The sequence below is a fragment of the Meleagris gallopavo genome, chromosome 8 (genome assembly GCF_905368555.1).
Source record: "Meleagris gallopavo chromosome 8, MGAL_WU_HG_1.1, whole genome shotgun sequence".
Lineage (NCBI taxonomy): Eukaryota > Metazoa > Chordata > Aves > Galliformes > Phasianidae > Meleagris > Meleagris gallopavo.
In genome coordinates this window covers 6,250,224-6,264,155 of record NC_139411.1, presented here as the reverse complement: position 1 = coordinate 6,264,155, position 13,932 = coordinate 6,250,224, and the positions used below count along the sequence as shown (strand labels likewise).

At 37.9% G+C, this 13,932-nt stretch overlaps 1 protein-coding gene across 3 annotated transcripts in view; it reads right to left on the bottom strand.

Annotated features, from left to right (window-relative positions):
- Positions 1-304: 304 nt before the first annotated feature.
- GRID1 (glutamate ionotropic receptor delta type subunit 1) overlaps positions 305-13,932 on the bottom strand; it is a 507,351-nt gene continuing 493,723 nt past the window's right edge. For all 3 annotated transcript variants that reach the window (XM_085229265.1, XM_085229263.1, XM_085229264.1), the window contains one exon: positions 305-994. In XM_085229265.1, the coding sequence (XP_085085391.1) occupies positions 566-994 (429 nt within the window). In that variant the 3' untranslated portion in view covers positions 305-565. The remainder of the gene's footprint in view (positions 995-13,932) is intronic.

The window sequence follows — 13,932 nt, the reverse complement described above, 5'->3', positions numbered from 1 at the left end:
GATGTCTAAATCCTTGTTAGAAAGCAAAAGTTCATTTTCATCACTTGTTGGGTTTTAGCTGTAATTCAGGTTTAAAACATTTGCTACAGCTATTCTAGTACCAGATGCCAAACTCTCTGAATGAATTGCCAACAATAGGATTCTAGGGAAAGGAGAGGTGTGAGCACGGTGAACTTTCCTGGCAAGAAATGGATAAAATTCACTCTGAAAACAACAAGAACAGGGAGGGAATACATGTTGAAATCCACAGAAAAAATAATGTACGTCCCTCAGTCCCAGTAACTGGTCTTCTTTGGCACTTGAGAACGATCACAAGTAGTTTGCCTTTTTATTCATATAGAACAAAATTTACAAAGTCATTCATACATTTTTGTTTTTTTTTCTTTTGTTTTTTACTGACTTTGAAAATTGGGAATATTCAAAATACACTTTTACCCCACTTCATTCTTTCATTATTTACACTTATATACAAGAAAAATGTAAGAGTTTCTTTGCTTTTTTTTTTTTTGTTTGTTTTTAATTTTGTATTAAAAAGCTCTGCTGGTTGTGTTACTGTTTGTTTTCATCAAATGGATGTTCCGTGAGAGGGCTCCATTGCTTCTGGAATGACTCCCCCCGGCACAGACTGAAATGACATAGGGATTGGGGTTTTCACGGGGCTCTGACGAAATAGTCCTCCATTTGGCGACCTGTGTTTACACTGTATGGAGGGCATGGTGGCCGAGCTGCTCAGGGGCAGCGGCAGGTTGCTGCCAGAGGCAGCTGTGAGTGTCCTGCTGGCACCATGAGTTGTCTGTTCTGGTAAAAAGGTGGTGACAGAAAGTTGCGTGTTCTGGTATTCGCGTACCGGCTCCAGGGTCTGAGCTGGCTGCATGCCACCGATCTCCAAGGCTGAGATCTCGATGGACGCTGGAGAGATCTGCTTGTGGGCTATGTCTTCATCGATTAAACTGTTCATGCGTCTATGGACCTGCTCCAGGTTCACTTCTTTATCCTAGTGAGGAAGAGAACAGAACAATCACTCCAAATGCAACCACCTTTTGTGTCCCACCCCTCCCCCTCCTCTATGTAATGGGAATTGGTGTTTACTCATTAGATTGCTTTAATTTCATCTGTGCTTATGCAAAACCTCGAGGTCTGTCCAACTGAGAACACGTGCTGAAGAAAACGCCGGCTCAGTTTCAACCTGCAAAGCCCACTGATGCTCTCAGTATGAAATTCCCTGAAGATAAAACGGTATCTCAGCCAACACGTCTTGTAGGCCCAGTACAGCTTAGCACTCTCACATAGCTGAAGCACACTTTCTGAAGATTACAGCAGTGTAATACTGTGCGCAGCCTAGCTGGCTCCAGAACATTTGCTTCAAGCATCAAAATCTACCGGCCAGGAGTTATGGTGGTGAAGAAACTTTCCTTAACCAGCAAGGAGCACTATGTCACCTACCTGGCAAGATCCATGGATCTCCCAGAATGGCATTAAGATGGAGACCTGCTCTTGGAGCCCTGGCAGGGGAGCATTCGTTTGTGAACTGAACAGTTGTGGGATCAACTACAAGCTGTCTGTCACTTTGGCATCTCATCTAGTAAAAGTTTACATCTGTTTTCAGTGTTTGAGAAAGCAGCCCCAGTCTTTAGGAAATGCATCACTGTCCTTGAGAATGAGTCATCTAAGGCTCCCAGAGTGGTCTTGTCAAGGGACTTTTGGCACCAAATGCCAGCATTTTAGTTTCCCAGAGGAAACAAGGCCAAAAAAGTTGTCTTTAAAACTTGAAGTAGCAAAGACCTACAACGGGCTTTTATCACCTCAGTGCGGCATGTCCCAAATGGAAAACAACCGAACTGGCAGCCTAAAGCCAACCACCTGGGATGTTATATGACTAAATTTTAATAGCTAGCAGTCTATAAAATAAAAAGGTATTATATCATTTCTCCATATTTCACAAAGCACAGCTGTGCAGTTACAGCTCTTTGATGCAAGTGTAACATAGTGCAGACTAGCAGCAAAGTATCTGTAAAAGCCCAACAGTCCTGGAACTAAAGGCATCCTCTGGTCTGACAAACTACACGGTGCTCTCAGAGAAAGCTGAGGCTAGGAAATGGGACTACCTAATGAGTCCCAGTAATCACAGAATCATCATAGAATCATAGAATGGCCTGGGTTGAAAAGGACCACGATGATCGTACTATGTGCAGGGTCACCAACCAGCAGACCAGGCTGCCCAGAGCCACATCCAGCCTGGCCTTGAATGCCTCCAGGGATGGGGCATCCACAACCTCCTTGGGCAACCTATTCCAGTGCTTCACCACCCTCTGTATGAAAAACTTCCTCCTAATATCTAACCTAAACCTCCCCTGGCTCTGTTTAAAACCATTTCCCCTTTCCTATCACTATCCCTGACTGCCCATAGCTCAACATGTTCCTAGCTGGTTAAACACAACACCAGTAGCCTTTAAGAAGCTCTTGTTCATGCCAAAAGCTAGGCTCTGGGAGTAGAGAAGAATGAAGGGTTGGTGCCAACTACCCCACATAATCTTTTAGCATTATGTTTTAGGTGGGGCACAGTGAATTATAATATTATTCCAATGTCATCCACTGCTATGTAACTTTACCTTCACCCTTAAATTGACAATCAAGTCAACTCCAAAGCCCTTGATTCCAGCCAGTGTCAAATATAGATTTGATTGTATGATTTAAAATGATTTAAAACCACTTCTACATTTTTCAAGAACCAATGGATTTGGTGATCTCTGTATGGAATTGGAAATGAATTCGTGTAACATGAACCCAAACCTCTGAGCTTATGCTAGGTTTCCAGTGAGTTCAGCTGGAGTACAATTGTTCAACAATTACACAGCGGAGCAGCAGTTAGCACCTCCCTTCTTAATCAGTGGAAAAATGATTCCTATCTCATTTACATAAAAAAACAACCAAATCCCCAGTGCTGTTCTCTGGGACTCTGGGGATATTATTTTCCTCACCAGAGAAATAAACTTTTTTTTTTTTTTTTTCCTTAACACTGTTTTTTTCAGATAGATTCTCTAATCAAATAATTTTAAGTTAGATAAAATCAATGGAAAATAAATAAAAAAATAGTGTATGGCAGAAAGGAACCAGACAATACTTGGTAAGACAGTTGCTGCAGCTGCGTCAAGTCTTCACCAACCTGACACATCAGGCTCCTTATTCTTTAAGTCAGACAATGCTCGAAGCTGACCATAAAATCCACTGCAAGGAAAATTAAGCATTTGTGATATAATGGCCGGAGTACATGGATTTAAATTTAGAATTTATGTAGTTCTGTTTCTTGAAATAAAACGGTGTACTGGGGGAAAGTGCTGGAGGTGTTCTTAGCATTATCCTCAGCTGGGAGTAAGGGCTCAACCTCTCTGGGCAGCTCCATTTCGTCTGGCCATGCACTTCTATATTTTTCTCATCTGTCTGCCAATGAAAGATTACAGCAAAGTTCTGCTTATCTGCAAAGTTCAGCTACTGTAGTGTCTGATGGCATCTGTGCCTAAGGAAGCTAACTCTCCAAAGCCCATTAAACGGTGCTTCTTTAGGTACCCTGTACTACACGTCCTTTTCCCAAAAACCCTGCATGCTTGTATTTGGACTCCTAGGTTAGCACTTTAGTTACCTGGGACCCATATTCTTGCCAATACTCTACTACGAGAAAAGCAAATGTAGAATACTCAGACAGAAGCTGAGCAAATACAAGAGGAAAAATATTTCCTAAATAAAGCTTTGGAGAAATGTTCATGACTCGTTTGCATTTTTATAAGCTTTTATCTAATGCTTTCTTCAGTTCATTTCAAGTGAAAATATACATCAACATCTTATACTTGTATTTTTCGATTGCAAGCACATCCCCAGTGCATTCCATCCTGTTCTGCTATGGGAACAAAAATAATGCAACAGGGATAACTAGCCAAGCCAGAGAAAACAGTACAGTACTGATATTTGTAACACGCAGCTATTAACTGTTTGCTGAGGAAAAATACATTGGTGAAGGAAGCATACTCCTAATTTGGAGCATCTGTGCACAACAGATCATAAAATTCAAATAATTCACCCTTGTTATAACATTTAGCTCTTTGAAGATGTAAAAATAAAGATGGGATGATCCTACTGGACATCCAGTTCAGATGAGAGGGGATATTAATGACCACCCCAGTTGGGGAGGTGCCACTCCACTAGTCTAAGAGGACTGCTGTCCCTTCCTCCCTATTCACAGTGCAGCCCTGGAACAGCACTGTTCGTAAATGGTGCAATTGCAGCTGTTTATGTTTCACAGCACAAACACGTGTTTAACCATGCATAATATTTTGCTATCAAGAAAAAGAAAACCTAATTCCTGCTCACAAATATAACTTCTGATCTACTACAAAACACTTTATAATTAAGTAGAGAAGTAAATGCTTGGGATTTTACTAGGAGGTTGTAAGGGGGGGAATTTCATTTGCCTGTTTCTAAACCTTTATTCAGCGAGGACAACTCTCTGGCCTTACTAAGATAAGAGAAAAAAATAAATAAAAGCTTCAAAGAGCCCAGAAGTTCACATTATTCCTTCTTTCTGTTGCTAAAATAGGATGTTTGTAAAGGTTAAGGAAAACAACTCTCTCTCTTAGGATTAATAAAAATACACTGTAAAGGTTCTTCGTTTTTCTTTGCCTTATCAGATGAAGAACAGCTAAATAACCAAATGTCAAGCTTTGTATGAAACTATCCTAATGTTGAATGATTTTTCAAATGCTTTAAATAAAAAAAACCTATCCAAGATAAAGATTAGAACCACATGAAAAGATTAGTTTGTCCTTACATACTAGAACACTGCTTTGAATCCTGGGATTTCCAGAACAGAAGTGTTCTGAGTGTTTTATTTGACAAGTGAAGCTTGCAGAATTTGTAAATTCTGTAAAGCTCATCTTTCTTTTTCCTTTATTGATCTCCTAGAAAATTCAATAACAAAACATATGCTACGGAAAAGTAACAAGATAAATGGAAAGGGTTAAGAGGTAATAAAGCCAAACAAACAAATCTTAAAAGTTATGACATTCTGCTCCCTTGTCAGATCAGTGCTCTTCTCTATTTTCAGCTCTGTAATTCTCATTAAGTAAGAGGCATTTCATACCATTTAAAGCACTTTGCTGGCATTTTTTCCTCATTTCCTGAAACCTTGTGATCTTAATTCTGAAATGGTAATGTAGTACTCCAAAAGACTTCCAAACTTTCCAACGCTGTAACTGTTCTCTATTTTTGTATTTCTCCATGGCAAAATTAATGAATCAAAATTGCTAAATTAATATAAATTAGCAAATTGAGGCTTGGAGCTGGGGAACAGCAGAAGAGCTGGCTCTGGCAGCTGGATGGGAAGAACCAGAGCCACAGGGGGGTATGTGTGCCCATTTTCCAGCACAGAGCCTTCTCTGGCCCAAAGGCAGCCCCTTGCTGTTTCTCATCACAAATGCTTCTGGCTTCAGCTTGTTCTCTTTCAGAGATGAATGAATGAGCTCCAAAGTCAATACTTCAGGGTCTGAGGCAGACACATTACTGAAGGTTACTTCTCTTTCTTTTCTTGTACTTAATATGCAAAACTTAGTTAATATTATAAATGTAACCTCTACAATGTTTCATGCCAATTCAACTTCATTTTTCACATACAGCTACATTGGATAAATGCTTATGGTTCTGCTGCCAAAAGGAGATCAAATATTTTTCCTCTGCTGTCTTCATAATTCTATTTGCAGTATTAATGTTATGCTCCAAGCAGATAAGTTAAAGAAGTTAATCAGTGAAGGGGAAAAAACCTCATGTAAGGTAAATGAATTATAAACACAGGCTTATCCTTCACCACATTAAGGAAAACAGCTAACCAAACAATGCTTCTAGTCAGGAAATTATCTCATTCATAAATACCAATTGAAATGTCATTCTTTTTCAATGAGTTTGAGTTCTCGAAGAGCAAATGAAGGGCGTGTTTCTGATACATCTTAAGGACTTGACTCTGAGTGACAGACTCAGCGATCTGTGACTGACAGCAAAAGCACACCACGGCAAACATCTGCATGGATTTGAAGGACGCTTACCTGAATTACCTAAAAACAACTAGCTCTGCACAGTCGTGACTGCAAGGAACTATGGCTCCCTGGCAGAACTAAGCTTGGTTTTATCATGCAGAGAGAAATTACAGCAATATATAAATGATGATAGAACAATTCTAAACATAATATTTTTTCTAGCTTATTTTCTGCCACTTTTTACAGTGGGCTCTAAGGAAAGCGCGTGGGCAGTCAAAGTGAAAGAACATGAAATTACTTGGGAGGTTTGGAGTCAATTAATATTGTGAGACGTAAGAGATGCCTCAGTGTTGGAGAGGAGCCACTGGATGCTGTTTTCAAGAAATTGCATATGTCACTCCCAACACTATTAATTCAAAGGTGTTCTGTTCAGCTGCCTGGCTTGCAATAGCTGGGATTTTCCAAAGGGAAGACTTTTGTTCTTACTTGTAATTTCTAGGATCTTACCATAAAGTTCAAGAGAAGATACTTGAACAGATAAAAGTTTAAAGTTGATGAATCAGCTCCAGTAAGGTCAAATGCCCAGAAAGGAGGTTTTGATGCTAGAACTATGCCAAAACAATGACAAAACAGCATTTGCACTCACACCTGCAAGTGAAACTAGACTACAGCAGGAATAAAAGTCTGATGGTCCCTGACTCTAAATATCAAACACAAAAAACTTGGAAAAGTAGCCAGTATGGCCAGATAGGCACATGCACTGAGGGGCTATAATGAATGTGCTGGTACTTCTGGATCAGATGCAGATAACTGTGCCAAGTATTAAAACTCTGTTAATGCCATTCTTAGTAAGTCTTAGGCAATAGGCAGAAAATAATGCTTGAGGTCTTTCAGAGTAATACAGTCTTAATAATCAATATTGGAGTATTTCTGTATTGTTTGTTTCTATCTTGAATGGAAATATGAAGGATAATTTTTCAGTGAGAATATTGCACTTTCATTCTGTGGAACAACTATTTAAGAAAGTAAGGTAATTTTGTGAGTAGGACTGGGGTTCAAGAATTGAGTCAAGCCCCAGCCTCAAACACACATTCCCTCTTCTGACCTTGGTGAGGTCACAGGCCAGTCCCTCTCCTACTCATATAACACCTCTTAACACATATGCATGCATTGAAGACATGTCATGAGAGACAGAAGGCACACATGTACCAAGCAACTCAGGAAGGAAGTCTCTTGGACGCTTCCATGAGCAAACAGGCAAACTGCATAACTGAAAAACAAAGCAGAGAAATAAACCCCAAACAGGCAGGTTTCCCCACTCAGGCACCCACAGGCTTCTTAGCTTAGCAGCAAAACCAACAGCTCTGCCCAGCTCCCAGTTTCCGTCTGGGGAGGTTTGGACATCACTCATTCACACATTTAGCTTGTTAGGGAGAAATGAAGAAACAGCAGCTCTGCATTTGTTTAAGAAAATACTTCTTTTGAAATGCTCATTCACACTGGGTCATTATCATTGCTTTCAGCTGCAGCTACCACATATGTAGAAATATAGTTTTAATTTATTCCAGGAGGCTCTGGCAGAGTGGCAAAAACAGACAAAATTGGCTTGTTCAAGAAGAAAAAGCAGCGAACACATAAGTAATAGATGTGCTGCAAAACAATGACAACACAGTATGGTATTATATTAATACAAATAGCTCCTTTTAAATACAAATCTGTTTGCCACACTCATTATTTTTAGAGATTCCACAGTCGACAACGCAGTGAAATACAGACAGATGTGTAAACAGATGTAGCGATGATGTATGCTTGCTGTCATTAATTCAACACAGGCAACTGACCTAGTCAAACAGCACTTAATGTTACATAAAATTTGCTGAGTGGTTTCTGAGTGTACTCTACTAGATGCTGGTTTGACCATAACATTATCTTTCTAGAAATAAACACAGATGCATCTCTAGAGTCTATTTGAAAACCTACTTTTATAAACAGGCCCAATTCTGCAATCAAACTTCTGCTCTTATAAGTAGAAACAATACCATGTATTGTAAATTAGCAATTAAGTAAGCCATTATCCATAAAACAGCTGTTAGAAGAATGCATGGAGACTGACATTGGTTGAGGTCCAGTAGACCATTATCCAACTGAAAGGATAAAAGAAATGAGAGAGGTTTGCAATATATTAATTTAAATTGATGTGTAATCACCTTTAAAGAAATAAAACATTGTTAAAATCTATATAGAAGAGGCCACCTTATTCACTAGGAGGTGCTCTTTTTCACCATAGAGCAGAAATTTTGTTATGAAGAGAAAGTAATGTTTTTTCCCTTTCAAAGGGAAAGTAAATCTGAAAAAAAAGTAAGAAATAAAGGAATAGTGAAAAGTTTATATCACTGTGATAGGAATATATTTTAGATACATTGCCAGATTCCATTCTCACCTTCCCACATTCAGAAAATACCTGTAACTGGTAAAAGAAACTATTACCAAAACCTGAAAGACCAACGAAGTGGCAGAGACTTGCTACAGAACTGTTGCAGCATCAAGGCATTTCAACAAGTAGTCCACATCTTCTCACACTCACCTTTTTCCCCTTGATTAGGGTGGCTTTATTTAACCTGAAGTCACGTCTAGCCAGGGTTCTAATTCTGATGATGGCCATGACTGTCCTATAGTCTGTGCCAGGAGGAGAGTTAGTTCCCCACCAGGCCATTGAAACAGATGATGCACACCAATTTAAATTAGCTAAACATCTGTCTTTTTTTTTTTTTTTTTTTTCCCTCTTTCTCTTCAACTGCAACTTCATGATACATCACTGTGAACAAATATGCAGGCAACAGTACTGATGGGACATCTATTGCAAATTAGGTGATGACAGGCAGACCCACAGTCTCTTGCAGTGACCTACTCCCGCATTCATTGTAACCCATGAACTAAGTGCAAGCACAAAGAAATACTGGGTAGTCCTCACAACCAACAGCATTCTCAAACCTAGAAGGTAAGAGGCTATGGTAGCATCTTCATTTCTTAGTACAGAAGGAGACATTCAACATCATGCTGAAGTATTCAAGCTTTAAAATCCTTACCAACCTCAGTTCACAAGCAGTAGATTCAACTACAAAGAAGGTGAATGACTGGTTCACATTAAACAGATGTTTCCACAGTTTTCATGAAGTTAAAAAATACATGGATGGTAAGAGTGCATAGAAACATTTTTCAAAGCAAGCAGCAAAATGCAGTACTGAATGAATGCTGTTGGACAAGCATGCCAAAGTCTCTCAAAAGGAATATTTTTAGGAGAAAGGAGAACTTGCACAAAGGGAAACCTTTACTGTGTACACACTGCCTATACTATAGTTACAGGCATTTACAGCAACACAAATATTAGGTCAAAGGGGACTTTTCAAGGAGAGGTTGAGGTGGGGAGAAAACTAGCAAGGATTCATCTGTGCAGGCATTTTCAACAACAAACCAATTATCTGTATATTATAAATTCTCACCATGCTTCTGAGGCCCAGCCTCACATCATTGGCCATCTCCAGACAGAAAAGGAAAAGAAGATGTGGGGAGACAAAAAAGGATCAAAACAGTGAGGCTAACAGTATATTTAGTATTTCACTCTTTAGCAAACATATACTAATTACACTTCTGGTTTGAAATAGCCAGCTCTAGGCACTGTAACCAAATAGGATGATCCTTGAAAATGGGGCTGGTTTCAGAATTCAACTACGACATCTAAGATAACCCTATGAGGTGACAGATTATTTTTTTACAAGCTAAAGATTAAATTCACTGAAGTTTTGTTCCAAAACTCACTAGAGATTAATGTCATTCTTTACATTATTTTACACAGCTTTTAAATCCTACATTATTATAGAGCTCATAAATGACGTAATTTTTCACCGTATTACTACCCTTTACCAGTGATTTACTCTACTGGACCATCAGCATAACAGATTGCTCTATCACCATCGTTCTTCACCTTACAGCCTAAACTCAGAAATTTCCACTCTTTGTGTCAAAGGTACACAAGAGAGCTGGCAGAGGAGACACAAGGAGTTGGGCTCATATAACCCATTTGATCCCCATCAATAACTGCCTTGCAAAGACTCTCCTCTCCACTTCAGCTTTGAGAAAGCCTTAGAAAACTATTACTCCTGATATTCACCCATAAGTATTTTATTTAAAATTTAACTCTTTAGAGATTTCTGCATCCACATTCAGGGCAATATTTTGGAAACTGCACAAGATCTTATTTCAGCATTAGAAAAGAAAGGAAAAAATCGTTAGATAGCTCAGTAAACTGAAATTTAATTTCAATAGACAAATAGATTTATAAGCTGCCTGTTGCTATGGCATTTTTCTTCTTCAGCAAGAAGCCAATACCCTTTAAAAGAGGCTGTTCAGGTTTATAATACACTACCTAACTGTTCTAAGCAACTTTTGTGACACAAAAAATAAAGACTTCTTCAGCAAGTCATTTCAGTGCACACATAATGTCCAACTTCAGATGTATGCAGGTTTAAAAGCAGCTGAATTTAACCCTACACTGAAGGTGAATGGAAGTGTGTGCTCAGTGTGATTAGGATCAAACTCTCACTTAATTTTATGTACATACTTAAAATCCCTAGCTGGATCAAGGCCCAGGTCCCTTTAAAAACTACTGTTAAAAAAAGCAATAACAGAACAAGCTCATAAATTAAAAAAAAAAATAAATCACATTTTACATTGTAGTTTTTTTGTTTTTTTATTTTAAACTTTTACTGACTTCGTTATTACTGAACATTCAGCATCCCCTCATGAAGCCAACTGTCAAATACCACCATAGGCTGAGATAAAATATACAAACATTAGCTCTGTAAACATTGTGCGAAGAATCTAAAAAGAATCTGATGCATTAAGGTTCCAATTCAGTAAAATACATAAGCTCATGCCAAGCACATGAGTAACCCCTGAAGTTCTCTAGGTAGGTCACGTAATGCAACATAAGCAAATAGCTAAGTTCATTACCAAACTGGAACTTTAAACAGGTTGTTTCTTTCTGAGTTTTCTGCATGGCAACATTCATTTTTAAAACTTGTTTCTCTTCAGTTTTCAGTTTTTTCCTTTTTTTTTTTTTCTTTTTTTCCCCTAAGGTTTACACTGAGAAAATCCGTATCATATCCCTAAGAACCTTGTTGGGCTTTCTAATATCACTGGAAGAAAAATTAAAGCGAACAACAAAAATCCCTTTCTTGCACCTATAGAAGTATACTAGAACCAAGTGAATGCATGAATACTGCTTTAAGTATCAGGAGCCTGGATCCAATGTCCCTAATCATTGGGGTGACATATCAATTCTAATTCCCTGCAACCTTGACCTAGATCTATGGTGATCAATAGCAAGACATTACTGATTGTATTGGATTCCAGACGAGCACACTGCCTGCAACCAGATATTACAGAACATCTACTTCACCATTAGGGGCCTCTAAGGAGAAAATCTTGTTTCTTCACTCACGTAAAAAGATAACTCTGAGTTAGTGAAAAAGCCCTTTCAACTATTATCAATTTCTGTACATGGTAATTTATTTACCCTTTTTTTTTTTTTTTTGTTCTCTGATATTCTAGCTTGTACTTTGTCATAAAATAATGTTAAACTTTTGCATTCTGTAATGACCGATTCTTAACACTACTTTGCTGAATTAAAAATGCCAGGTAAATGAAAATTTTCAACCTCTTATATTTGAAGTTAGTTAGAAACTGAACTTCTAGATGGCATTGAAATGCATTATTTTGCCAGTGTTTGCATTATTTATTTTCCCCAAAAAACTTTATTTATTCTTAGAAAAGTAGAATACAATACAGTGGTACAAACAAATGATCATTTATATGCAATTGAGCAGAAAATGTACAAAGATTTCAGACATGCCATAAAAAATACAGAAAAAAATAATTTAAAAAAGAGATAAAATTTAGAGGACATGCAGTGAAGAAAATAAAACATCAGTTTGATGGCCGCATGTTTCCTTTCACTCTCAAAAGGAACCATCCCATGGGAAATCAAATTGTCAGGTAAAAAGATAACAACACAAAAGAGACGATGTAAATGAAGTGACAGAGAAGACGAGGATAGTGAAAATAATGGTGAAAGCATAAGACTTTAATAATCCAAACCAACATTGCTGGCACCACGCTGAAGGTACAGAAGCCCTAGTTGCTGTGGAATAATGGTAAGTGAATATGGTGCAGATCTCAGTTCTTAGCAGTGACAAATTTTGATCCATTGGACTCATATATGTTTGCTCACATTTCCATTTCTGAGGTACTCTGGGTTTCATATTCTTCCAATGCCAGAGAAGAGTCCTAGTGGGTAACTCTTAAGAGTGCTAAAGCTGGAAGTAGGGATTTTTGAGGTAGGCTGGAATTTGTGTATCATCAAACATGGGAAAAGGGGAACTTAAGGCAGATCATGTAAGGCATCCTTGGCAAAAGATACAGGCTTGCTTTCTTTTGTCCTGAATGCTGGTATTTGTTGTAATTTTCAGGGTAATTTTTGCTACCTCCTGCTATAATACAGCGCTAGGAAATATTGCAGAGTATATACAGAAGTAATAGAAGCAACAGAAAATTAAGAAATCACAAACTAAGCAAAGAATGTGATTGTTAATGAATTATAAACTAAACACAGGTTATGGGGAAAGGGCTAGTAACAGCTCAGCATGTGGAAAACAATGCTAAATCCCCTTCTGCAGTTAAAAAAATAATCTGCATGCACTACAAAATCAAGAACTTGTTGGGTGCAGTTGCTGAAACACATTGCTAGGAGCAGCACAGTCTGGAAAAAATACACTTCTGATTTACAACATACACTAATCAGAAATAAGAAAGAACCAAAGCAAGAATTTCTTGAGAATCATCTATCAAGACTATAATAACAATAAGTGAATCAAGCTGGTCCTTCATAGAAGATGCAACAAGTATCAGTTCCCAGCAATTACCTCATATAACATCTCTAAGTGATTTTACTTGAAAAAAAAAGGTGATCTATTAATTTGCTTTTTAGTGAATACACTTGTGAAAAGTGAAAAAGTCAACTTTTCTTTCCATGAATAATATGATAATATAACTTTTGCTTTTATATTTTTGTTGATTTGGAGTATGTTATGTGGATGAATAAGAAGTGATATCTTAATAGTTCTGAAGAGATCTCTGAAGGGGTAGAGTAGATTTCAATGAGACATAGTGGATAAAGCACAAAGGAGCACAAAGGAGCACAAAGGATGCTGCTGAGTCCATTGCAGGAAGCAGCTGTACCAGATCCTAACAGCAAGGAACATTTGAAAACTGTCTTTCAGTCACAAAAGTAATATTTTCATGGAATAAAAGGTATGAAGAATCCGATGACGTGATGAAGCCCTTGGTAGTTAAATGATCCAGATTACATCAGAGTTTACAAAGATCATGAAATAAAAGCATGGGACCAAAGGATATAGAAATACGGAGATAAATATTAAAAGTTTGACATTTCATGCCACTGGGTTTCAGTAATTTCATGGGATTGCTCAGCTATTCAAAAAGTGCAAAGATTCCAAAATTAATATTAATTTTCACTTTTCCTTTTACAATTCCCCAAATCTCTGAAGCTGATCGTAGTTGAAAGATTAGGTATCGGTTCTGCAGTCTGAGCAGCCGTTTTGTCAATTCAAGAGTTGAACGTGTAGAGATAAGTGTATGAGCTGACTAAATTTCACAGTGAGTGTAGAATGGCTGGACATTAGTAGCAATTAGGAGAAGCTGATTATAAGCTCTAGAAAATCCAATTTGAAAGATGACCAAAAGTAAATTTCCCATAAGCAGAAATAATAAGAATGTTTAAACATCACCAAATACGTTTTCAATTTTAATGCACTACAGACTTGAGCCCAAATAGATG